Below are 27,148 nucleotides of genomic sequence, written 5' to 3'. Positions count from 1 at the left end.
CCGGAAAATTAACCCCCCCGGCCCCGCCCACAAACACTGTAGAAAGTAAGAGAGGAAGAGAAACCCTGCAGCAGACCCCGGCTCATCATGTGGTGAAGACGCGGAGCTCTGAAGTGTGAGTTTGTGTTATTCTCTTTACTTAAAGATGACACTGTGAGAGATTATTTCTGCTGAAACACCTCAGCATTACAGCCTCAGCCTTGTGCTGTGTTTCCGTCATTTCTCTGACCAGTGCTTCAGCAATCTACACGCTTACAACAGAGGATTCACCAGCCGTCTGTTAAAGGAAGGGTCAGACAACACTATTGATGTGTGGGACTGTGTCAGAGCTGGACAGGAACGAAGAAACAGATCGCGTCTAAAGCCATGCTACAAACGCTTTGCGTAACACTTTAAATGCGTTTGTGAGCTCACCATCCTCTGCCGCTTGTCGTTGTTATGGGCGTCAGCTGTTCCTACACGTGTAGCAGTCAAGGTTCAGAATAGTTCAGCTTTTGCCACTGTGTGGATTAATCAATATGATCTGGATGCAGCCTTTATGATGCAAGCTGAGACTGCATCACTCAGTGATGCAATGTCAGACACAATACACTCAAATGGAGCGAGTGACATCACTGTGACAGTAAGGGTTTGGTGAGCGCATTAAAAGGCATTAAATGCAGCCCAGATTGCACTGCACCAGGTCTGCAGCCAGACCCCTCTTCGATTAATAGTGAACGTGTGTCATGGTTAAGAATAGAGTATATGCTGGTAATTAACAGCACTCCTGTATTGAACTCACTCATACACTCTGCACTCCGACTACTTCAAACTGTTGATAAGTCGTGCTGGGGTGCGTTTCCCAAAACCATCGTTAGCCAACTGAGGTTGCAAGTTCCGTCGATGCAAATCTAGTTTGTTGATTTGCCGTTTCCCAAATCCATCATTGGCCAACTGTGTCACAAACAAGTACACTAGCATCTACACCTCTGGAGCTGTAGTTAAATACATATTGGCTGTGTTCTATTCCCCACTATGCCCCCTATGCCCTATTCATTTAGAACATTTAACATTTAAACTTGGGAGTCAGTTTTATTAATAAAAAGCATTGAGGTCATCTCTCTTAGCTTAATCACAACCAACTTGGTCATCGGACCAACAATGGAGATTTAGCATTGCGCAGAGGAGCCATATGGGAGTCGCTGGACTAATCAGGTTAAAATAAAAACAGATTATAAGACCCTGCATGCAGATCCGCCTGCTGTTGGAGACCCCCCAAACCAAAATATGATCTTTCTAATGCATAATTGGGGCTCTTTAAGCAAATAAGTTTTATGACTTCACACACTGTAAAACTTCTAGTCCATTGTTTTTGCCAAACAGCTTTTTTTTTTTTTTTTTTAGTCTTTTAACCTTTATTTCTGTGGAACGGTAAAGTATCTAGATTTCCTAAAAGTACTGCTTGAACATTGCACACTGAGTGGGGTTTATCTCTACTCAACTTTACTTTTGGTCTGCTAATGTTCATGAGATTATGTTCAGCTTTAACTCCTCTAATGCTCGCTTCTGCAAATCACAGGCAAACTCACGTCTTTCCACTTCTTTACAGGGTTTACTTACTGCCTCTTTACCTATTAATCCATCCAGTATCCAGATAATGCAGTCGTCTCATCAACTCTCAGGATTTGGGCTCAGTTTAGAGAGGGGTCTGGCCGCTCTCTGACCCGGCATCTTTGCTGTGGCGAGACTTGATTATATGCAGGAACACCGTGATTGACATTCTCTCTTTGTACGTGTCATCAGAGGGGGACAGCCCCGCCCACTAGTGCCCATCTCATTAGCATAGGACATTAGTCTATTTTTCAATCTGTAGCTTGAAAGGCATCTGTAGCTCCGCCCTCTTCTGAAAACACCACAATCTCATTTGCATTTAAAGCAGCAGTAAACAAAACACCACAATTAGGATCAAAGGGTCAGATTCAGAGAGCTGATTACATTATTAGTGTGCTAATCTCAGCTCAAACTCACACACACACACACTCTGGAGACAGCAGAGACGCCGCGTTCACAGCTCCTATAAAGACACATAATAAATCATCCTTAATGAAAAGTACTCTGAGTGATTGGGCGAAATATGCTTAGCCACGCCTCTCCAACCGTTAGTTTGCAGTGAGTGAAATATCAGAGGCGGAGCTCAAAAATAACCCCCGCCCCCTACTCAATATTCAGTTTCAGTGTGAAATCCGTCACCATACTGAAGTAAACGTCTGCACAAACTCTCTCGTACACTTCTGCAGCTGATCAGAGGTCATGAGAGCAGCAGCTGCCGCTGTCGACACGGGAAACATTGTTTACAGCATCTGAACATTAAAATAACGCAAGTGTGTAATCCTGCGCCATACATTACAGTAAACTGCATTTAACGCTCATGAAAAGGCTGAGCGATGTTTATATTTAGAGCTGCTTTAGTTGATTAATGTAATAATGTGTTGTGCTCACTAATCCTCTTGTGTGCGCAGCGGATGTGGAGATTACAGCAGTCTGAATGCAGGATCAGGAGTTTCCGTCTGTCAGCCTTCAGCATCCTGATGAGGGAGATACTCTGGCGCCCCCTGCTGCTCAACACACACACACACACACACTAGCGCCCCCTGCTGCTCTGATCAGCTCAACACACACACACACACACTCATCGTCTGAGCAAATGAACACACAGCTCTTCTGTTAAGCATGTATATATTTATTCGTTTGTTGAAATATTTAAAGATTTGTAATATTTCCCCAGAAAAATGTAAACTTCTCCATATTCACAAAAAGAAAGACATTTGTGTTGATCAATCATGGTCAATAAAATCAAAAGGATAATTACAATAATAATCATATTTGAATATAATCATATCTTTATAATGATATTAATAATAATAATATGCACATTCAAAACATCACTCCAGAGATGCTCCACTCTATAATCGACGAGTCTGTCCCGCATTCGAGAATATTTCCATGGGTAAATATATATATATGTATATATATATATAAATATATACAGGATCCTACACTCCTGAAGGGGTCAGTGCTATGGCTTGTCCGTGTCTATGGCTAATTGAACAGGTGCGTCGCGCAGCAGAATAGCAAACATGCTACGCCAAATTCCACGCACCTGTCGTAGCAGAGCGACCCCTGAACACACATCATTGGCTGACAGCGGCAGCCAATCAGAGCTCAGTATGGGAACTGTAGGCACAGAAACACTGTTATTCATTAATGTATTCATTTTTTCAGAACTATTATTACCTGAAATGCAGACAAAAGTAATACTTCCAACGAAAATAAGGTAAATAAGGACAAAAATAACCGACTAAAAGCCCCAGCAAAGCAGCTACTGGCGAATATGAGAATCATCCATCAAACACCGAGAAAAAGAGGAAAAACCCACTGAAAATCAAGAGAAACGCTTCCGTCCGTAAAGCTGGACTCTATATACACAAATCAGCAGCCGAGCTGGCGGAGTGACCTCAGTGTGTGTGTGTGTGTGTGTGTGAAGCACATTCTCAAACATACTGAGCCGCTCACAAACACTGGACCGAATGCTCCATTAATACACTGACCGGGAAGCACCAATGTGGAATATTCCAACAACACCGCATGTGGACACTGAGGAGAACACGGAAACAATCCTGCATGAGGAAAACTACTGGATACATGAAACATCTCTCATACACTCACTCACACTGTTCCTCAAGCTCTGATCGTTTACATTTAGTTTTTACACTCAGCGGCCACTTTATTAGGTACATCTCACTAGTACCAGGTCGGACCGCTTTCTCCTCCAGAACTGTCTGAATCCTTCATGTTGTAGATTCTTCAAGCTACTGGAAATATTCCTCAGAGATTTTGCTCCATATTGTCATGATAGCATCACACAGTTGCTGCAGATTTGTCGGCTGCACATCCATGATGCCAATCTCCCGTTCCACCACATCCCAAAGCTGCTCTATTGGATTGAGCTCTGGGGACTGTGGAGGCCATTTGAGTACAGTGAACTCATCGTCATGTTCAAGAAACCAGTCTGAGATGATTGAGCTTTATGACATGCTGCGTTATCCTGCTGGAAGTAGCCATCAGAAGATGGAGACACTGTGCTCATAAAGGGATGGACATGGTCAGCAGCAATACTCAGGTAGGCTGTGGCGTTGATGCTCAATTGGTACTAATGGACCCAAAGAAAACCTCCCCCACACCATTACACCACCACCACCAGCCTGAACCGCTGATACAAGGCAGGATGATCCATGCTTTCATGTTGTTGAGGCCAAATTGTGAGCCGAGCATCCGAATGTGTCAGCAGAAATGGAGACTCATCAGAGCAGCAACGTTTCTCCAATCTTCTATTGTCCAGTTTTGGTGAGTCTGTGTGAATTGTAGCCTCAGTTTCCTGTTCTTAGCTGACAGGAGCGGCACCCGGTGTGCTCTTCTGCTGCTGTAGCCCATCCGCCTCAAGGTTGGCCGTGTTGTGTGTTCAGAGATGCTCTTCTGCAGAGCTCGGTTGTAACGAGTGCTTATTTGAGTTACTGTTGCCTTTCTATCAGCTGGAACCAGTCTGGCCATTCTCCTCTGGCCTCATCAACAAGGCATTTGCGCCCACAGAACTGCCGCTCACTGGATATTTCCTCTTTGTCAGAGCATTCTCTGTAAACCCTAGAGATGGTTGTGCGTGAAAATCCCAGTAGATCAGCAGTTTCTGAAATACTCAGAGCAGCCCGTCTGGCAGCAACAACCATGCCACGGTCAAAGTCACTGAAACCCCCTTTCTTCCCCATTCTGATGCTCACTCTGAACTGCAGCAGATCCTCTTGACCATGTCTACATGCTGTAATGCAGTGAGCTGCTGCCATGTGATTGGCTGATTAGATATTTGCATTAACAAGCAGCTGGACAGGTGTACCTAATAAAGTGGCCGGTGAGTATACATTCAGCATGTCTATAGTTTGCAGTAGTCAATATCTTGCCTTTATAGTTTGACATTTAGAGTTTTGTGTTGTCTGAATGAGTCCTGGAGAGCTGATAGTTTGATATATCACACACATCACATTCATATCACATACTAGTGTACCTAATAAAGTGGCCAGTGAGTATATATTTCTGGACATTATTTCGTTTTAGTCATCAAAAACTCAAACTATAATACAATTTAAAAGTGATATTTAAGGGGCAGATTTTTGTTTCTATATTTTTGTTCTCATTTTAAATGATTCATTTTTTAAATGAATAAAAAGCTCATCTGATCAATAAAAGTCAAATAAATCCTGAAATTCTTATTTTTCTACTTTTGTGATTATCAAAAACGGTAATCAGTGTAAAGCATGAACAATTTCATTGTACTTTTAAGTGCTGCATAGAAAGTTTCTTCCTTAAAAAATGAAGTTTTAATGGTTGTATTATTGTAAATCTGAAAATGACGTTCTACTGTACAACAGTAATATAGTTCTGTCACAATGTCTGAGCTAAATCATATTTCCATATACGCAGACAAGAGCTTATATCAAATCAAAGGACTATTAAAGGAGTCTGTCCTGTTATTCCTCTAGCACTGAGCAGATCTGAGTAGCAGTGAAATGATCTTCATGTCTGATTCAGTCAAACCTTCATCACTTCATCAATCAGATGAACCAGGGCTCTGTCACAGATACACATCTGACTTGGTGAATAATCCATCAGTCGCTCTGTTCCATCCAGAGATGCTGATTACACTCATGCAGAGAGGGAAACATTGCTGTTTTCTAGGAACTCATTCGTTCATTCTCCTTCTGCTTATTCTCTATTTCAGAGGTCGCCACAGCGGAATGAACCACCAACTATTCCGGTATGTGTTTTGCACAGCAGATGCCCTTCCAGCCGCAACCCATTACTGGGAAACACCCATACACACTCATACACTACAGCCAGTGTAGTTGATCAGTTCCCCTATAGCGCATGTGTTTGGACTGTGGGGGAAACCCACACCAACACGGGGAGAACATGCAAACTCCACACAGAAACACCAACTGACCCAGTCCAGACTTGAACCAGCAACCTTCTTACTGTGAGGCCACAGTGACACCACTGAGTCCCCGTGCCTGATTCAGTCAAGCGCTCACGCTTCATCAGTCAGATGAACCTCTGTAACAGGCTCTATATTGGTTTTAGGGCTCTGTAACGATGACAAATCTGCTTTTGACAGTAATTAGTGAATAATTCATCAGTCGCTGTGTTTCCATCTAATCTGTGCAAAACTGGATTATGGCATTAAAGATTTGAAATTAAATGAGTTTTCCAGCCAATGATGCACAGAAGAGCATCAGCTCCTGCACAGAGAGGAGTGGAGTCTGGGATTCTCCACTGTTCTCCTCTAATAAATGAGCTGCACCTCAGAAGACCAAGACCAAACGCAGTGAACACGGTGAATGCTGTGATTTCTGGAGGAGTGAGAGCAGACAGATGCAAGTGGTGCTCGCTGCAGAGCCATTTGAGGAGAGCTGAGCTCCAGCGAGGGGGAGCTTAAGCTTGAGCTCCACCTTTTTTGCACTTCTTCTACGAGTGATGTCACTGGGGGTAGGGTTAGGGGTGGGGTTGGTGTACGCATTAAAACAGCTCACAGGAGGAGGAGCGACAGCTCATGCTCCCCCTCGCTGGAGCTCAGCTCTCCTCAAATGGCTCTGCAGCGAGCACCCTCTCGACAGATGCTCAAGACAGTTCTGGAGGGAATAATAATAGAAGAAGAAGAATACTGAAGCACTGTGATGACGAACTGATGGATAACTGAGGCCTTTAACAATCAGCACAACAACATCTCACATCTGACACACTCGAGATCTGCAGACCAACATTACTGACGCAAACACCCTCACACACACACATTTATATCTGCAGACCAACATTATTGATGTGAAGACCCTCACACACACACACACACACACACACACACACACACACACACACACACACACACACACACACTTATATCTGCAGACCAACATTACTGTAAAGACCCTCACACACACATTTATATCTGCAGACCAACATTAATGTAAAGACCCTCACATACACATTTATATCTGCAGACCAACATTAATGATGCAAAGACCCTCACACACACATTTATATCTGCAGACCAACATTAATGATGTAGAGACCCTCACACACACATTTACATCTGCAGACCAACATTAATGTCACAAAGACCCTCACACACACATTTACATCTGCAGACCAACATTAATGATGTAAAGACCCTCACACACACATTTATATCTGCAGACCGACATTAATGACACAAAGACCCTCACACACACATTTATATCTGCAGACCAACATTAATGACACAAAGACCCTCACACACACATTTATATCTGCAGACCGACATTAATGACACAAAGACCCTCACACACACATTTATATCTGCAGACCAACATTAATGATGTAGAGACCCTCACACACACATTTATATCTGCAGACCTACATTAATGATGTAGAGACCCTCACACACACATTTATATCTGCAGACCTACATTATTGACGCAAAGACCCTCACACACACATTTATATCTGCAGACCAACATTATTGACGCAAAGACCCTCACACACACATTTATATCTGCAGACCGACATTAATGATGCAAAGACCCTCACACACACATTTATATCTGCAGACCAACATTAATGACACAAAGACCCTCACACACACATTTACATCTGCAGACCAACATTAATGACGCAAAGACCCTCACACACACATTTACATCTGCAGACCAACATTAATGACACAAAGACCCTCACACACACATTTACATCTGCAGACCAACATTAATGACGCAAAGACCCTCACACACACATTTACATCTGCAGACCAACATTAATGACACAAAGACCCTCACACACACATTTACATCTGCAGACCAACATTAATGACGCAAAGACCCTCACACACACATTTATATCTGCAGACCAACATTAATGACGCAAAGACCCTCACACACACATTTACATCTGCAGACCAACATTAATGACGCAAAGACCCTCACACACACATTTATATCTGCAGACCAACATTAATGACACAAAGACCCTCACACACACATTTATATCTGCAGACCAACATTACTGATGCAAAGACCCTCACACACACATTTACATCTGCAGACCAACATTAATGACGCAAAGACCCTCACACACACATTTACATCTGCAGACCAACATTAATGACGCAAAGACCCTCACACACACATTTACATCTGCAGACCAACATTAATGACGCAAAGACCCTCACACACACATTTATATCTGCAGACCAACATTAATGACACAAAGACCCTCACACACACATTTATATCTGCAGACCAACATTAATGACGCAAAGACCCTCACACACACATTTATATCTGCAGACCAACATTAATGACACAAAGACCCTCACACACACATTTATATCTGCAGACCAACATTAATGACGCAAAGACCCTCACACACACACATATCTGATCAGCATCTGTCAATCACAGCACACAGACTGATGAAGCGCAGGCTTTACTCAATAAATGTGTTTTCTCTCATGGAATAATGCGTTTGTCCTGTGCATCAGGTTTTTAGGTGTATTTTCATCATGTTTGCACATCCTGATGTTTCCTGTAAGCATTGATTTTATGCAATAATCCAGAATGTGCATAATAATATGTGGATGGAAACAGAGCGAGTGTGTGACGATGGGTTTAGCGGCTCACTATAATCTGAGAAGAGCTTCAGCAGACCACTGATTATCATGAGATGAAGAGCTGGAGTCCTCCAAACACACACACACACACACACACACACACACACACACCCTCCAGAAGTTCGAGTGTCCTGTTCTCAATCAGCTCTGTAGGCACGGAGAGCAGGAGGAGGCCCCGCCCCCTGCGGGATTCTGAGCGTCTGATTGGCTCAGAGAGAATCAAAGCTCCTCAAAACATGATTTGAAAAACACGAGATTCGTTATTGAGTCATTATTAGGAAGTTGAGGCTGCAACTGCTCAAAAACACACTCACACACACACACACGTACACAAACACACTCCTGCAGTAGAGAGAGAGAGAGAGAGAGAGAGAGAGAGAGAGAGGATAATGGGAAGAGAAGGAGAGCATCATAAAGAAACACACACACACACACACACACACACACACCTCTCTCTCTCCCTCTCCGTCAGTCTGTCCTCCGGGGTTTTCTTTGTGCTATCAGTGTGATTGTTTCGGCCTCAAAGATGCTGATTGTCGTCCATTTGGCTCAAAAATTGAGAAGAAAGAGAGAAAGAGAGAGAGAGAGACACATCTGAGGAATATATATTTATATATCAGTTACATAAACATATATATACTCTCATAATGTGTGTGTGTGAGAGAAAGAGAAAGAAAGAGAGAGTGTGTAGAGTTAAAGTTGGTCGTCCAGCTCTGGCTCCGCCTCTCTCTTCTCTCTCAGCCAATCATCAGACATTCCTGGGTGGAGGTTCAGCCACATGTCCTCTAGTCCTGCAGGGGCCAATCATGTTCCAGAGTGGGCACCATAAATCGGCTGCGAGAGAAACAGAAGAGAGAGAGAGAGACGCAAATCACCGAGAGATTCAGTAAAGACTCGTTCACTGCGGTATTCAGCAGAGACTGAAAGCGGATCATTAAAGGGGTAGTTCACACGGACATCTATTATTATTTACTTATACGCACTTCTCTTTACTCTTTTAAACACTAAAGAAGACATTCTAAAGAATGCTAAAAACTGGTAACCATTGATCTCCATAGAAAGAAAAACAAAGGGAAGTCAATGGATACAGGTTTTCAACATTCTTCTAAATATCTTCTGTAGTGTTCAGCCAACTTATAAAGGTTTATAACCATTTGTAGCTATAGCTACTGTTATAGTTATTGCTATAGTTGTCGTTAGTTATCACTATAGTTGTTGCTATGGTTATGGTTATAGTTATTGCTTAAGTTGTCGTTAGTTATTACTATAGTTACAGTTACAGTTAATGCTATAGTTGTTGTTATTTATCACTATAGTTGTTGCTATGGTTACGGTTATAGTTATCGCTATGGTTATCGCTATAGTTGTTGCTATGGTTACGGTTGTAGTTATTGCTATAGTTGTCGTTAGTTATCACTATAGTTGTTGCTATGGTTACGGTTATAGTTATTGCTATAGTTGTCGTTAGTCATTACTATAGTTAAAGTTACAGTTAATGCTATAGTTGTTGTTATTTATCACTATAGTTGTTGCTATGGTTACGGTAATAGTTATCGCTATAGTTGTTGCTATGGTTACGGTTATAGTTATTGCTATAGTTGTCGTTAGTTATCACTATAGTTGTTGCTATAGTTACTGTTATAGTAATTGCTATAGTTGTCGTTATTATATATTAAATTTGTTGCTATAGTTACACTTACAGTTATCGCTATAGTTGTTGCTATGGTTACGGTTATAGTTATTGCTATAGTTGTCGTTAGTTATCGCTATAGTTGTTGCTATAGTTACTGTTATAGTAATTGCTATAGTTGTCGTTATTATATATTAAATTTGTTGCTATAGTTACACTTACAGTTATCGCTATAGTTGTGGGACAGTAAAATATATATATATTTAAATATTCATTTTTTGCATGAACCATCCCCTTAAATGCACATGTGATAGACAGAACAGCATGACGTGCAGAAAGACGTGAATAAATGATGACAGAATTATGATGACCAGTAATAATAACAACATGATGAGATGAGGGAAAACAGATAAGAGGACAGATCTTATTATGTCATTGTCCATCATCCAATCACAGGCTTTCTGTGCTGTGACTGCCAGCCAATCAGAAGCCAGCGCTGGACATGCAACTATCACTGATTCATCAGACACACATACTTGTTTATATGGTTTAAGAGGACTCAGCCTAGTATTTTAGAGTGTTATATGGCCCTCCCCATAAACCAAACCTCACAGCAAACCTATAGGAAAATGATTTATGTCAACAAAACACGCTAGCATGATTCTAGACATTATGAATTACAAGGACACAACCCATGTCCTCATAAACCATCTTAATAGAGCACAACTAGATCATGCTCAAGTCATTATACACATTTCTGTCCCCGTAAACCACAGAAACAAGTACACACACAGAGCGTCTTCAGTTCATCACAACATTATACAGTGTTTTACATCACAGTCTCTGCTTTAATAATCCCACAGTGGAGTGATAACAGTCATATCATCAGAAACAGCTTCAGTCACACGGCCAATGATTAAAACAATGACAGCCAATCAGAGTCCATCCTGCTTTGAAGAGAAACTGTCACAGAGGTTATCATCCGCTGCTGTGGATGGTGTGGTTATTATAGTTCCTATAACAGTAGTGGTTAGCACTGGTTTAATGTTCCCATTATAGTGATCAAAATATTTACCAGTGCAGTTATGGATAGTATGATCACCATAAGTCACAGTATAATATAGTTATTGCTGTAATAACTTGCTATAAACACTGTCAATTATTACTATATTCACTGTTTTAGTTATTCATAGTTAGTGTTCTAGCTGTTGCTATAGTAACTGTTGTAGATATTGCTACATTTACCTTTATAGTTATAACTATAGATAATCACCATAGTTACTGTAATAGTTATCGTTACATTTACTGATAATTATACATCAGTTTATTGCCATAGTTCCTGTTGTAGTTATCAGTTCCGTTTTCACTAGTTACTACTATAGTTTCAGTTATAGTTATTACAGTAGTTACTGTTCCATGTATTGCTAGTTACTGAGATATTTGTGATAGTTATTACTATAAATACTGTAAATAATTACACTCGCTACTGTTCTAGCTATCTCTATAGTAGTTACTCTATAGTAACTATAACAACTACACCTATAACAGTAACTAGCAATATCTATTACAGTAATTATTGCAACAGCTAGCACTAACTGTAATGATCAAGATAACAGTTGATATGGTGATAACTATAGGAATAGCTTGTACTACCCTTACCATTATTGCTATAGTTACTATTATAGTTATTGCTACAGCTACAAATATAGTTATTGCTAGTTACTGTTATTGCTATAATTATCGTTACAGATTTTGCTACACTTACTGTTACGATAGCTGATGTTATAGTTATAATTAATGCGATAGAAACTATTATAGTTATCGCAGCCGATATCGTCAACTTATAGTTATCACTATACATACAGATAAAGTTATGTAGTTATAGTTACTGTTAGTGCTGTAGTTGTTACAGTTGTGATTGTTATCGCAGTATGAACTGTTGTAGTTTTCTCCATAGAAACAGACATAGTTATCGTTATAGTTACTGTTATATTTATAGCAACAAATATTGTTATAGTTATCACTATAGTTATCGCTACAGTTACTGTTATAGTTATTGCTATAGTTGTCGTTAGTTATCGCTATAGTTGTTGCTATAGTTACTGTAATAGTTATTGCTATATTTACTGTTATAGTTATTGCTATAGTTGTCGTTAGTTATCACTATAGTTGTTGCTATAGTTACTGTAATAGTTATTGCTATATTTACTGTTATAGTTATTGCTATAGTTGTCGTTAGTTATCACTATAGTTGTTGCTATAGTTACTGTTATAGTTATTGCTATATTTACTGTTATAGTTATTGCTATAGTTGTCGTTAGTTATCACTATAGTTGTTGCTATAGTTACTGTAATAATTATTGCTATATTTACTGTTATAGTTATTGCTATAGTTGTCGTTAGTTATCACTATAGTTGTTGCTATAGTTACTGTAATAGTTATTGCTATATTTACTGTTATAGTTATTGCTATAGTTGTCGTTAGTTATCACTATAGTTGTTGCTATAGTTACTGTTATAGTTATTGCTATATTTACTGTTATAGTTATTGCTATAGTTGTCGTTAGTTATCACTATAGTTGTTGCTATAGTTACTGTAATAATTATTGCTATATTTACTGTTATAGTTATTGCTATAGTTGTCGTTAGTTATCACTATAGTTGTTGCTATAGTTACTGTAATAGTTATTGCTATATTTACTGTTATAGTTATTGCTATAGTTGTCGTTAGTTATCACTATAGTTGTTGCTATAGTTACTGTTATAGTTATTGCTATATTTACTGTTATAGTTATTGCTATAGTTGTCGTTAGTTATCACTATAGTTGTTGGTATAGTTACTGTTATAGTTATTGCTATAGTTGTCGTTAGTTATCACTATAGTTGTTGCTATATCTACTGTAATAGTTATTGCTATATTTACTGTTATAGTTATTGCTATAGTTGTCGTTAGTTATCACTATAGTTGTTGCTATAGTTACTGTAATAATTATTGCTATATTTACTGTTATAGTTATTGCTATAGTTGTCGTTAGTTATCACTATAGTTGTTGCTATAGTTACTGTAATAGTTATTGCTATATTTACTGTTATAGTTATTGCTATAGTTGTCGTTAGTTATCACTATAGTTGTTGCTATAGTTACTGTTATAGTTATTGCTATATTTACTGTTATAGTTATTGCTATAGTTGTCGTTAGTTATCGCTATAGTTGTTGCTATAGTTACTGTTATAGTTATTGCTATAGTTGTCGTTAGTTATCACTATAGTTGTTGCTATAGTTACTGTAATAGTTATTGCTATTTTTACTGTTATAGTTATTGCTATAGTTGTCGTTTGTTATCACTATAGTTGTTGCTATAGTTACTTCTATAGTTATTGCTATATTTACTGTTATAGTTATTGCTATAGTTGTCGTTAGTTATCACTATAGTTGTTGGTATAGTTACTGTTATAGTTATTGCTATAGTTGTCGTTAGTTATCACTATAGTTGTTGCTATAGTTACTGTTATAGTTATTGCTATATTTACTGTTATAGTTATTGCTATAGTTGTCGTTAGTTATCACTATAGTTGTTGCTATAGTTACTGTTATAGTTATTGCTATATTTACTGTTATAGTTATTGCTATAGTTGTCGTTAGTTATCACTATAGTTGTTGGTATAGTTACTGTTATAGTTATTGCTATAGTTGTCGTTAGTTATCACTATAGTTGTTGGTATAGTTACTGTTATAGTTATTGCTATAGTTGTCGTTTGTTATCACTATAGTTGTTGCTATAGTTACTGTTATAGTTATTGCTATATTTACTGTTATAGTTATTGCTATAGTTGTCGTTAGTTATCACTATAGTTGTTGGTATAGTTACTGTTATAGTTATTGCTATAGTTGTCGTTAGTTATCACTATAGTTGTTGCTATATCTACTGTTATAGTTATTGCTATATTTACTGTTATAGTTATTGCTATAGTTGTCGTTAGTTATCGCTATAGTTACTGTTATTGTTATTGCTAAAGTTGTCGTTAGTTATCGCTATAGTTGTTGGTATAGTTACTGTTATTGTTATTGCTATAGTTGTTGTTATCATATATTATAGTTGTTGCTATAGTTACTGTTATAGTTAATGCTTTAGTTGTGGCTAGAAGATGCTAATGGCCCCTATTGTATCCATGTTATGGTTATCACTATAGTCATCACTATAGTTACCATGCGGTCGTCATCACTACAGATACCTCAGCTATGTACACAGGCATGAGAGATGAGTGATGAGTTGAGGAGCAGCTGAGAGTCTGCTGGTGTGTGGGACAGACAGACCTGTTCTGTGAATATTCTGGTTTTGAGGTCAGGCATTCCACTTCCCCTCAGCTCATCCTCTACCGCCATCAACCTGCAACACACACACACACATTCCCAGAATGCTCTGCTGCTGTGAGGCTGGGGTGTGGCGCGGGGTCACGCGTCTGACCTGTTGATGATGCCCTTGATCTGCGAGTCCTTCTCCACCTGCTGCTGCCGCAGGCGCCTCTCGCTGTCGTCCAGCCGGCTCTGGTACTGCAGCAGAATCTTGCTGGTCTGCTGCTCCTGCGAGTGTAGCCGTCGCTCGTACTCCTCCAGCTTACGGTGGGACATCATCAGACGCTCCTTCAGGGAGTTGATCTCCTCCTCGTACTCACGCACCTGCAGAGTGATTATGCAAAATGTTATAGTTATTGCTATAGTTACTGTCATAGTTATCGCTATATTTGTTGCTATAGTTACTGTTTTAGTTATTGCTATAGTTACTGTCATAGTTATCGCTATAGTTGTTGCTATAGTTACTGTTATAGTTATTGCTATACTTACTATAGTGATAGTCGTTAGTTATCACTATAGTTATCGCTATAGTTACTGTTAGTTATCGCTATAGTTACTGTTAGTTATCGCTATAGTTACTGTTAGTTATCGCTATAGTTAATGTTAGTTATCGCTATAGTTACTGTTAGTTATCACTATAGTTATCGCTATAGTTACTGTTAGTTATCGCTATAGTTACTGTTAGTTATCGCTATAGTTACTGTTATAGTTATCGCTATAGTTGTTGCTATAGTTACTGTTAGAGTTATTGCTATACTTGTCGTTAGTTATCACTATAGTTGTTGCTATAGTTACTGTTATAGTTATTGCTATAGTTGTCGTTAGTTATCACTATAGTTGTTGCTATAGTTACTGTTATAGTTATTGTTACAGTTGTCGTTAGTTATCACTATAGTTGTTGCTATAGTTACTGTTATAGTTATTGCTATAGTTGTCGTTAGTTATCACTATAGTTGTTGCTATAGTTACTGTTATAGTTATTGCTATAGTTGTCGTTAGTTATCACTATAGTTGTTGCTATAGTTACTGTTATAGTTATTGCTATAGTTGTCGTTAGTTATCACTATAGTTGTTGCTATAGTTACTGTTATAGTTATTGCTATAGTTGTCGTTAGTTATCACTATAGTTGTTGCTATAGTTACTGTTATAGTTGCTATAGTTGTCGTTAGTTATCACTATAGTTGTTGCTATAGTTACTGTTATAGTTATTGCTATAGTTGTCGTTAGTTATCACTATAGTTGTTGCTATAGTTACTGTTATAGTTATTGCTATAGTTGTCGTTAGTTATCACTATAGTTGTTGCTATAGTTACTGTTATAGTTATTGCTATAGTTGTCGTTAGTTATCACTATAGTTGTTGCTATAGTTACTGTTATAGTTGCTATAGTTGTCGTTAGTTATCACTATAGTTGTTGCTATAGTTACTGTTATAGTTATTGCTATAGTTGTCGTTAGTTATCGCTAGTTTTTTGCTATAGTTACTGTTAAAGTTATTGGTATAGTTGTCGTTAGTTATCACTATAGTTATCGCTATAGTTACTGTTAGTTATTGCTTTAGTTGTCGTTAATTATCACTATAGTTGTTGTTAGTTATCACTATAGTTACTGTTATAGTTATAGCTAAAGTTGTCGTTATTTATCACTTTATTTGTTGCTATAGTTACTGTTATAGTTATCACTCTAGTTGTTGCTATAGTTACTGTTATAGTTATTGCTATAGTTGTCGTTAGTTATCATAATAGTTGTTGCTATATTTTAAATGTCTGGAACTAAATCTATAGCGCCACCAGCAGACCAAATATGCAACATTTAAACTGTTATAACTTGAACCATTTGACCTAGAAAAATAAAGTGTGTGTGTGTGTGTGTGTGTGTGTGTGTGTGTGCAGCACTGACCCGGTCCAGGCGGGACTCATCCATGCTCTTGGAGTGCTCCTTGAGTTTGAACTCCTCTCTGTCCACGCGCAGACTCTCGATGTCTGCAGACAGATGTGGCATGTTGGAGACCCAGGCCACGGTGCGCTCGGAGGCTGCAGAGGTGGGGTTCAGGGTGGAGGGAGACTTAGAGCCCTGAGACACACACACACAACATCAGCACAACACACACACACATCTGCAGAATATAGGTGGTAATGTATGGGTGTGTCTGTTCAAGTCAGAGTGTGTGTGAATATGCATGTGTGTTTGAATCTGACAGTGTATGTGTAAGTCTGATTGTGTGTTTTCAAATGTGTGTGTGTGTGAGTACCTGTTTGTTCCCGGATGGCTTGAGCAGGTGTTGTTGGTTGCTCTGCTGTGTGTTTTTTGCTGATTGGTTGGTCGGCGTATTCTCTGTGCTCTCATTGGCTGCGCTCTGAGGAGCGGGATTCTCCGACGCATTGCTGGACTGATGCGGCAACCCGGGGGCGGGGCTGTCCTTGACTGACAGCTGCTGCCTTGTCAACTGCCTCCCTCCAAAACTAGACTCAGGCGATTGGAGGAGGTTGCCGCTCTGTGGGCGGGTCTTAGGGGGGGTGGAGTTTACAGCCGAGCTGACGGACAGCTGGTGGGCGGGCTGAGGCTTCGCGCGTTGAGGAGGGGGCGGAGCCATGGAGGCCTGACGGACAGGATGAATGGTGGTGGGAGGTGTGGCCAGAGAAGCAGGAGTGCCGGTGCCTGTGGCCGTCTGCGGGGTCATTCCCATCAGCACCTGCTGCTGGAGATTCTCCTGAATAGGAATAGTATTGAAGTAGGATATATTAATAGTAGGAAATGTGTTGAAGAAAATTGGGGGAAAATATAAAAGAATTCATATTTAATGGGAGGTTGAATAATTCTGACTTTATCTGTGTGTGTTTGTGTGTGTGTCAGTTTACCTGCACCTGCAGAGACAGCTGTCTGCGGGCGTAGTCGGCCTGGTTGTGTCGTGTGAAGTCGTCGCTGTAGCTGTGCGAGTGCACGATGTTGGGCTGCACCAGACTGTTCTGCGTCCGCAGCGCTGACAGATCTTCACTGCGGGAGAACCCACTGTGGGCGAATGTGGGAACGCCGAAACCCACATGCCCGTTCTCTGGCTCGGGCGCCAGCAGCAGCGGTGGCGGTACAGCAGTGGGCCCGTGTGGAGGTGTGTGATACTGCGGCCCATCTGATGCTAGGTGGAACAGAGGGTTCTGGAAGGACAGCGGCACGTGCATGGCGGCGGCGGCCTGCTGTTGCTGCTGCGACAGAGAGTCTGTGGTCAAACGCAGACCGCCAGACATGCTGGAGCCGCCCGAGCCCGCAGACACGCGTCCTCCAGCCCTGAGGGGGGCACCGCCGAGCGGACCGAACCCAGCCAGAGAACCCTGAGACGAGTTCAGCAGATCATTCACTGAGTGCAGGTTAGACACGCTGTTGATGCGCGAGTCCTGCAGGTCCATCATAGACACACTCTTATTGACGCTGAGTACCTGAGGAGAAACACACACACTGTAACCACACACTCAGGGGTTGAGAGGACTGGCTATACAGTCTGTACTGCAGAAACATCATTATGCTGTGGCGAGTCCCCATAAGACACGAAAACACAACATGTGTGTGTGTGTGTGTGTGTGTTGAGTGCATGTCTGCATGTGTGTGTGTGAGAGTGAGTGCGAGAATATGTATGAATGTGTGTCTGTGTGTGTGTGTGTGTGTGTGCACCTTGGGGTCTGGCTCAGTGATGTCAGAGCTGCTGGTGCAGTAGGCGGGGCTTGAGCGTGCGAGAGGTGGGCGGGTCACATAGAAGACGTCTTTGTTGCCGCGGGGATCTCGCTCTGAGAACGCAGCCATGCCCGGGTGAGAGAGAACACCGCTGCCGGACAGACCGGCTGTAGGAGACGGCAGTCGAGAGATGTCTATGGAGCTGCACACACACACACACACACATGTGCATGAGCATCGGTCTGATCAATCCACCGCCACACTCAGTAGTTCACTTGACCAAATTAGAGATGCACAGAAGTGATCATTCTGGACCGAAACCAACAATTCTGGACACACTTGAACAAAAACCGAAACCAATAATGCTCTGTAATAATTACATCCAATAATATATAAGTCGTTCTGTAAGACAATTGAAATTTTGTTGCCATGACAACACAACAGCAATATTGCCAACAGCAGGAACTAGCATACTACACATGCTAGGCAAGTTTTGTCCAACAGTTAACATTTAATCATCATCCCTGCATAGTGACTGGGCTTTCACACCGGACGCGGAACACTCTGCGCTATGAAACCCATTCATTACAATGGCCTGTGCTGTGCAAGAGCAGCTTGATGAAGCCCTATTTCAGCTCATACCTTCAGCTGTTCAAGCTGAAAATTCAGTGCAGCCCTAACAGAACAGAACAGACAGACAGACAGACAGACAGACAGACAGACACACAGACCTGTTGAGGTCTCTCATCATGAGGCTCTGGAAGTCATTGGTGGCGAGTCTGCTGAACGCAGGCCGGCTCAGGTGTCGCTCGGGTGGCTGGTGGCTGGCCTGTCTGTGCAGCTGAGGGTTACGCAGGGCCACACTGATGTCATTCAGCAGCCGCGGCAGAGGACCCAGCTTCAGGATCGCATCCTACACACACAAGCATAGTATTAGCATTTCAGATGGTCTGGGATGACTCTGCAGGACAGGACATCTGCATAATATCAACAAGCATGATCAATTCAATAAAGAAAGATTTATTTATAGGTAAATATATGTCATATATGTCGATGTGGTGGCGGAGAGGGTAGTGCTGTCGCCTCACAGCAAGAAGGTCACTGGTTCAAGCCTCGGCTGGGTCAGTTGGTGTTTCTGTGTGGAGTTTGCATGTTCTCCCTGTGTTCCTCCGGGTGCTCCGGTTTCCCTCACAGTCTAAAGATATGGGGTATAGGGGGATTGGCTAGACTAAATTGTCCACTGTGTAAAAACATGCTGGAATAGTTGGCGGTTCATTCCACTGTGGCGACCCTGGATTAATAAAGGGACTAAGCCGAAAAGAAAATGAATGAATGAATGAATGAATATGTCATAAAGGGCGGCGTGGTGGCAAAGTGGGTAGTGCTGTCGTCTCACAGCAAGAAGTGCACTGGCTAGGTCAGTGGCCGGTTTCTGTGAGGGTAGCAGTCTTTAAACCCCAGTTTCTTTGCAAATCCTGTTCTGTAGATGTGTTAATACGGTTCTGTCAATCCGTTCTGTGGGCGGGCAAACCGCACCCCTGCACTACGCTGCAGTGGCCCTCAAAATCTCTAGGATTCGGACCATTTTTTATCAACAGGAGACTTATTGTGTTTCTATCACTCCAGTATGTGTATGAACACTATACTACACACAGCTCTGTCCAAACAGCTGACACACGTGGATTCGACACCCCTAGTTTTGGTCAATATTGTGATAATACTCTATACTGTGGTAAAAGCTTCCACAATTCATCACAACAACAGAATACACAGCAGATCTGCAGCGTTCGCACCTTGCTGAGCTGGGCCATGACCTCCCACAGCAGACTGTGCAGGATGGAGAGCTCGCGGCCCAGGTCGATGTAGCCCTCGAACGCCCCGGCGTTACTCACACACTCCAGATTGGAGATCTCGTAGAGGAACTGCTGCATGGAGCCCCACTCCATCTCCAGAAACTCATTCATGAAGCCCAGATAGTCCTCCTTCCCACTGAACCTGCCCAGAGCACGCGCACACACACACACACACCGCAGTGTGGGAGAGAGACAGAGGCAGAGAGAGAGAGTGTGTGTGTGTGTGTGAAAGAGAGAGAGAAAAAAGCAAGTTTGTGTGTAAAGGGAAGCGAGAGATGATAGAAAAAGAGTGTGTAAAAGAAAGAGTGTGTGTGTGAGAAAAATAGAGACAGAGAGAGAGAGAGAGAGAGAGAGGGAGAGACAGGACAGATGGATAGAGGGAGAGAGTGACGGGCGACAGACAGACAGAAAGAAAGATGATAAGTGACGAGTCAACAGACTGAAGATAACTCTAAACAAAAAAGACAACACAAGACAGAGGAACCCTGAGATATAAACACACACACACACACACACACACACACACACACACACATTAAAGTGACAGTACACCCCTAATTGAAAACGTCCTGGTGATTTACTCCCGCACATCTTGACTCCTGCCTCTTACATCTTGAGTTTCTGGGTGAACTATCCCTTTAACAACTACAGCAACACAAACACACACAGCTGACAAACACACACGATACACACACACTGAAATAAGACTTAAGTTACACACACCTAACTTAAATTAGTCCGTAGTGAATAAATAAAGAAGTAAAACTCTATTAAAACTACATATTTATTTTAAAACAAAAGAAAAATAAACAAATATTAACAAATAAACACATAAAAAAATGACAGATGAAAAATAAAGAGCATAATGAAGCTCAACAGTTCATCACAGACACAGGAAGAGTCACTGGTGCGACACCTAAATACATATGGAAATGAGAATGGGCGTGTCTGTGATGATGATTGACAGGTGTGTCTCACTTTCATGTGATGATTGGTGGGTTGGAAAATGGGTGTGGCCTTAGTGTCAAGTGATGCGTGGCGAGTCAGGCAGTGGGTGTGGCCTGAGTGCAATTTGATGAGTGAAGGATCAGACAGTGGGTGTGGCCAGAGTGCTAGTGATGAGTGACGGGTCAGACAGTGGGTGTGGCCTGAGTGTCATGAGATAAGTGGCGGGTCAAACAGTGGGCGTGTCTGAGTGTCATGAGATGAGTGGCGGGTCAAACAGTGGGCGTGTCTGAGTGTCATGTGATGAGTGGTGGGTCAGACAGTGGGTGTGGCCTTAGTGTCATGTGATGAGTAGTGGGTCAGACAATAGGTGTGGTCTTAGTGTCATGTGATGAGTGGTGGGTCAGACAGTGGGTGTGGCCTGAGAGTCATGAGATGAGTGGCGGGTCAAACAGTGGGTGTGGCCTTAGTGTCATGTAATGAGTAGCAGGTCAGACAGTGGGTGTGGCCTTAGTGTCATGTGATGAGTGGTGGGTCAGACAGTGGGTGTGGCCTGAGTGTCATGTAAGGAAAGGTGTGTCAGACAGTGGGCGCAGCCTGAGTGTCATGTGAGTGACAGGTCATACTGTGGGTGTGGCCAGTGTCATGTGATAATTAATCTGGTCAGATAGTAGGCGTGGCCTCAGTATCATGCGATGAGTGGCAGGTCAGACAGTGGGTGTGGCCTAAGTGTCACGTGATAATTAATCTGGTCAGTCAGTGGGCTTGGCCTGAGTCTCATGTGATTAGTGGTGGGTCAGACAGTGGGTGTGGCCTATGTGATGAGTGGCAAGTCAGACAGTGGGCGTGGCCTATGTGATGAATGACGGGTCATACCGTGGGCGTGGCCTATGTGATGCCTGACGGGTCACACAGTGGCCGTGGCCTATGTGAAAAGTGACAGGTCAGACAGTGGGTGTGGCCTATATGATGAGTGGTGAGTCAGACCGTGGGCGTGGCCTATGTGATGAGTGACAGGTCAGACAGTGGGTGTGGCCAATATGATGAGTGGCGGTCAGAGCTGTGATCGGCGCGGCTGAATGACGGTGGACTCTAGTGACTGACTTTGAAAAGCTGGCCAGGCTCTGCACCACCTTGGCGATGAGCGTGAGGGTTCGAGAGGTGCGCTCGGAGGGATACTCCTGCGTCAGGTTGAAGAGGGACGGGGACATGATCGCCGGACACAGGAAGCGCAGGAAGAGCGAGGAGCTGATGAGGCGGTCGGCGATGTCCTCTCGGCCGCGCTCAGCACAGCGCACACGCCACGACGCAAACACCTCCTTCAGCTCACGGGGAAACACGCTGCACACACACACACACACACACACATCCCATAATGCACCAGGAGAACACTTCTATTTCTCTGTTGATGATCTATTGATCTCTGTGTAAATAAATAATCGATCGCTTCACTGCAACACGTGTGTTTACTGATTATTAGTTAAAGTTGAGTGTGCTCATGTCAGATGAAGCCCAGCGTTCATAAATATTCAGACTTGTTAAATGAGTGCTGTTCTCAGCTGCCTGCTCTCCTGAACTGAGGCAATGTTAGGGTTTGAGCTCCCCCTGCTGGACTAATGCAGCTCAACGCTCTGAGAACACAGATCTACTGTACTGATGCTTCCTGGACACTTTCACTCTACAGGGTATAGACAGAACTTCTGCAGTTGAATTTAATATCTTTCACTACCTTTTTAAAAACAATATTTAATAGCAGCACGACGAAACTGAAATATCTTTCCAAATGGAGTAACATTGCAGAGAACATGAAGGTTTAAGTAAAGCAGAGGGATTCATCCTCCTTTGTCCATGCTTTTTAATCGATGTCATATATGTCATCAATGTCAATAGCCGCTCTTCTAAGAACAGTTCAGCAGTAGGAAATATAGATTTAGCACTGGTGTTTTTATACGCACGTCAATTTAATAAGTAATATTTCTGCTACAAAAACAAACTAAATCCTGCAATCCAGATCTGAAAGCTGCAGAGCAGTCATCAGAAACTAAACAGAGGAACAATAAACATCTCAAGCAAAAACAGATTAAGGAAAGGAAGAAGAGGCTCCCTTCTGCACTGTTTAAGGTTTGGGTTTGTGTAAGTGCTCAGTCTCGCTATGCGCTGATTTACATGTCTCAGTGGAATAAAGCAGGCGAGTCAGCTGACCCGATATATGAGCAGGCGGAGCAGGATTCTCCCGATGACCAGCAGCGCAATACTGTTCAGTCATGAGTGGCAGATTCAGTGTTAACTCAGTAAAGGCGAGCGTATCTGGCAATGATGATCACAGTGTTCGAGTTTACATTTAGCGGATTTCACTGAAAACACTGGGCTGATTTCAGCTGGCGGATCAACATTCACCACAGGATCGCTGTCATCAGCGCCGTTAACCTGTGTACTTTTTGCATTTCCAGTGGTCACAGAAGCTCCGTCATCTGACAGCGGAGAGCCCTGAGTGATTGACTGCTAATATAACCAATATAGCGGCGGGGCAGAGCAGATCCGCATGTCTATTGGAGAAATCTGATCATATGCTGTCGCACAAATGCTTCCAAATATATTAGGAGGTCGCGTAGATTACAGGTCGAGAGCTTATGGAGCACAGCCCTGGTGTGTTGACGTCGCGACTCTGTTGCCAAGCTCCCACACCACCTCACAGGATATCGCTCAGGTCCTGCTCTCAACATATAAACAGATCCACACACACCTCAGCATACAGACCAGCACTGAACACTAATGAACATCAGCTAATGCACTGGTCTGGGGAATGTACAGTCCTCATCAGATGACGCTAACATTGGTTAATGCCCTTAATTCAGGCTAACTTCATTTACTAAATTTTACAACCCCTCAGACACCCTGATCTACAGAGGATAATCACTGAAGCCTCGTCCAGTTAAACAACATGACATTAGCTGATCTGTTAATCGGCGCAGCGGTGATTTATCAGAAATATCATGCAAATACCCAACAAACCACTGTAGAACAGGTTTAAAATAAATGCTTGAAGATTCTTCAGTTCAGCAGTAAACCCTGTGGTCATCAGGTCATGCTGAGTGTTGTTTGTTGTGCACTGACCAGTGAGAGTTGATGATCTTGCAGAGCGCTAGCTCACAGCACATGCGCAGGTTAGCCTGATGATCGGCCAGCACTGACGGAGGCGTTCGCATCGGGTCCACCTCACAGTTCTCCTCAGACTCGTACAGCGCACGGATGAACTCTCCTGCACACACACACACACACACATTCACCAGCAGCAGCTTCATCATCATCATCATCAACATCATCATCACTTCATTACACATACACACACACACACACTGCACTTCTACATCTCCACGCTCCTTCACTCTTTCTCATTTATCAGCCGTTTTCCTCCTGGAGACTAAAAACAATCAACACACGCTCATCATATACTGCTATTGCTATACTTGTGGGGACATTAGGTCCTCATAACATGAAGAATACCAGGATCTCTCACACACACACACACACACATACACTCACTCACTCCCACGCACATGCACTCTCACACACACATGCATTGACACTCACTCACTGAGTCACACACACACACATGCATGCACACGAACACTTAGACACACACAGACACACAGACACACACACCCTCACCGATGGTGTCCTTCAGGTAGCGGTGTGCGATGAGCTTCAGGAACTCCTCGATGGCTTTAGTGGCGAGAGTGTTTTCTCTGAAGATCAGATGCTCACGGTCCATGAAACGATCCACCTCACACATGGCCATGTCAGACAGGAAGTCCTGAACACACACACATGCACACACACACACACAGCGGTCAGTGAAATTTAGTGACTTTTATGAGCGTGTGTGCTCCGGTTTCCCCCACAGTCCAAACACATGCGCTATAGGGGAACTGATCAACTACACTGGCCATAGTGTATGAGTGTGAATGAGTGTGTATGGGTGTTTCCCAGTACTGGGTTGCAGCTGGAAGCACATCTGCTGTGTAAAACATATGCTGTGTGATGAAAAGAGAGTGTGTGTGTGATGGAGTGTGTGTGCTGACCTTGGCCTTCCCAGTGCTCTGCAGGATGTGCACTAGCGCGCAGGCCACCTCCTCTTTGCTCTTGGCGCTGAGCAGCGGCTCCAGCACTCCGCAGAGCGTGCGGTAGTTGTTGGTGACGTACTCGGCGAACTCCTTGTAGAGCTCCATGGGCAGGATGTTCATGCTCTGGAAGCGGGACTTGAGGCGCAGCGAGGCGTTGATGATCTTCCCCCCGCCGCCGCCGCCTTTAGCCAGAACACTGGGCTGGATGAGCGGGTACCACTGCTCCACAAACTGACGACCCGTCACGCTCGGGATCGGGATGCTGACCAGACCCAGATACGTGCTCTTCTCCTGCACACACACACACATGATCACTCTCACGCACACACACGTTCGGGAGGCAGCGTGTACACTTGCGCGCGAGCAGAGCTACCTTCCTCCTCTTCTTGTCGTTCTCCTTGTAGAGGTGCAGTCGGAGGCTGCGGATGGCCGGCAGGTTGTTGAACTCGAAGTGTTCGCCCCAGAAGACGGTGTCGGTGCGCGGTTTGCTGGTGGTTCGAGCGTACAGCATGTCGTCCAGACACAGCTCGCAGTAGTAGCGCTTCTTCGGTGGCAGATCTCGAGCCTCGATGATCCATAACTTCAGCACGTTATCCACACGACGACTGTTGTCCTGCACACACACACACACACACACACGTTTCACAACAGAACACAACACAATTCCTGTTCAACCTTTACATGCTTCCACTGAGCCGAATAATGAGACAGAAGTGTGTGTGTGTGTGTGTGTGTGTGTGTGTGTGTGAGCTGTTTGTTTAGTACCTTGTTTGGTTTGACGGCTCGCTGCAGATTCTCGATCCATTTGTCTCTCTCAGCAGCGGAGCGGCAGGCGAAACACTTGGTTCCTGACGCCGTGGTCACCTGAAGACGGAGATCATACAACATCATACTATTAATAAATGATCCAGTGTTTAGCTCTGTGTCATTCCTGAACGCAATTACTGAATAGAGCAAACAGCGTTACACAGAAGTGATGAGCAAAAGGGGACAGTCTTCACTGACTACACAGGGCAGCGTTACACACTGAAGTGGACGAGGGATGAATGTCCCGCTGCTCTGCTGTTTGAGAAGGTTTGGATGATGATAATGAAGCTCTGATCTGCTCACAGGTGTGTACATGCATGAAGCCAGTGTCTGAGCACACACACACACACACACACACACACACACACACACACACACACACACACACACACACACACACACACAGCACCTCGAAGCAGTACTCCTGGCCGAGGATGCTGGAGTGGACGGGTTTGATGATGGCGTCCTCGTCCAGCGTGAGGTCCAGAGCCTCGGCCGCGCTGCTCGGAGACAGCAGAGACTCATGAGAGTGAGACTCCTTAAAGCTCTGCATCAGACGCGTCCTGCACACACACACACACACACACGTGTTTCAGTATACTGTACACACTGTATATTCTGTCCTCTTCCACAACACTAAACCCACACACACACACCTGACATTTAATCAACACTTCAATAATTCTGGTCCCCACAAGGTGATGAATACCAGCCACACAGGTGCACACACACACACACACAAACACTCTTACACACACATATTTATGCACAAATGCGCACACACACTCACTCACAAACACATGCGTGCACACAAACATGCAAATACAAACTCTCACACACACATACTCTGTATACACACACATGCGCAAAACACACACGCACACACTTTCTCAGATACGCACACACGTTACACACAGACTCACACACATGCATGCATACACACTCTTTCTCACACACACTCTCTCTTGGACACAAACACACACACACACACATACATATGTATGCACAAACTCTCTCTCCCACACACACACACACACACACACACACA

The 27,148-nt window shown here is 42.9% G+C and overlaps 1 protein-coding gene across 7 annotated transcripts in view; it reads right to left on the bottom strand.

The window, feature by feature from the left end:
- Nucleotides 1-8,520: 8,520 nt before the first annotated feature.
- The window catches only part of syngap1a (synaptic Ras GTPase activating protein 1a), a 54,546-nt gene continuing 35,918 nt past the window's right edge, over nt 8,521-27,148 (bottom strand). For 3 of the 7 annotated variants that reach the window (XM_005159316.6, XM_009293917.5, XM_005159318.6), the window contains 16 exons: nt 26,510-26,663; nt 26,059-26,157; nt 25,667-25,906; nt 25,252-25,584; nt 24,833-24,983; nt 24,284-24,428; nt 22,274-22,510; nt 20,165-20,366; nt 19,103-19,284; nt 18,372-18,573; nt 17,567-18,139; nt 16,960-17,418; nt 16,608-16,781; nt 14,822-15,033; nt 14,671-14,743; nt 8,521-9,559 (listed from right to left, as the gene is read on the bottom strand). In XM_005159316.6, coding sequence (XP_005159373.1) covers nt 9,530-9,559; nt 14,671-14,743; nt 14,822-15,033; nt 16,608-16,781; nt 16,960-17,418; nt 17,567-18,139; nt 18,372-18,573; nt 19,103-19,284; nt 20,165-20,366; nt 22,274-22,510; nt 24,284-24,428; nt 24,833-24,983; nt 25,252-25,584; nt 25,667-25,906; nt 26,059-26,157; nt 26,510-26,663 — 3,466 coding nt within the window. In that variant the 3' untranslated portion in view covers nt 8,521-9,529. The remainder of the gene's footprint in view (nt 9,560-14,670; nt 14,744-14,821; nt 15,034-16,607; nt 16,782-16,959; nt 17,419-17,566; nt 18,140-18,371; nt 18,574-19,102; nt 19,285-20,164; nt 20,367-22,273; nt 22,511-24,283; nt 24,429-24,832; nt 24,984-25,251; nt 25,585-25,666; nt 25,907-26,058; nt 26,158-26,509; nt 26,664-27,148) is intronic. The other 4 variants (XM_003200501.7, XM_073931328.1, XM_005159317.6 and 1 more) reach the window with 3 other exon arrangements.

Source organism: Danio rerio, chromosome 19, assembly GCF_049306965.1.
Source record: "Danio rerio strain Tuebingen ecotype United States chromosome 19, GRCz12tu, whole genome shotgun sequence".
NCBI classification, from domain to species: domain Eukaryota; kingdom Metazoa; phylum Chordata; class Actinopteri; order Cypriniformes; family Danionidae; genus Danio; species Danio rerio.
The sequence above is the reverse complement of the archived record's forward strand: the minus strand, read 5'-3'. Positions and strand labels throughout refer to the sequence as shown.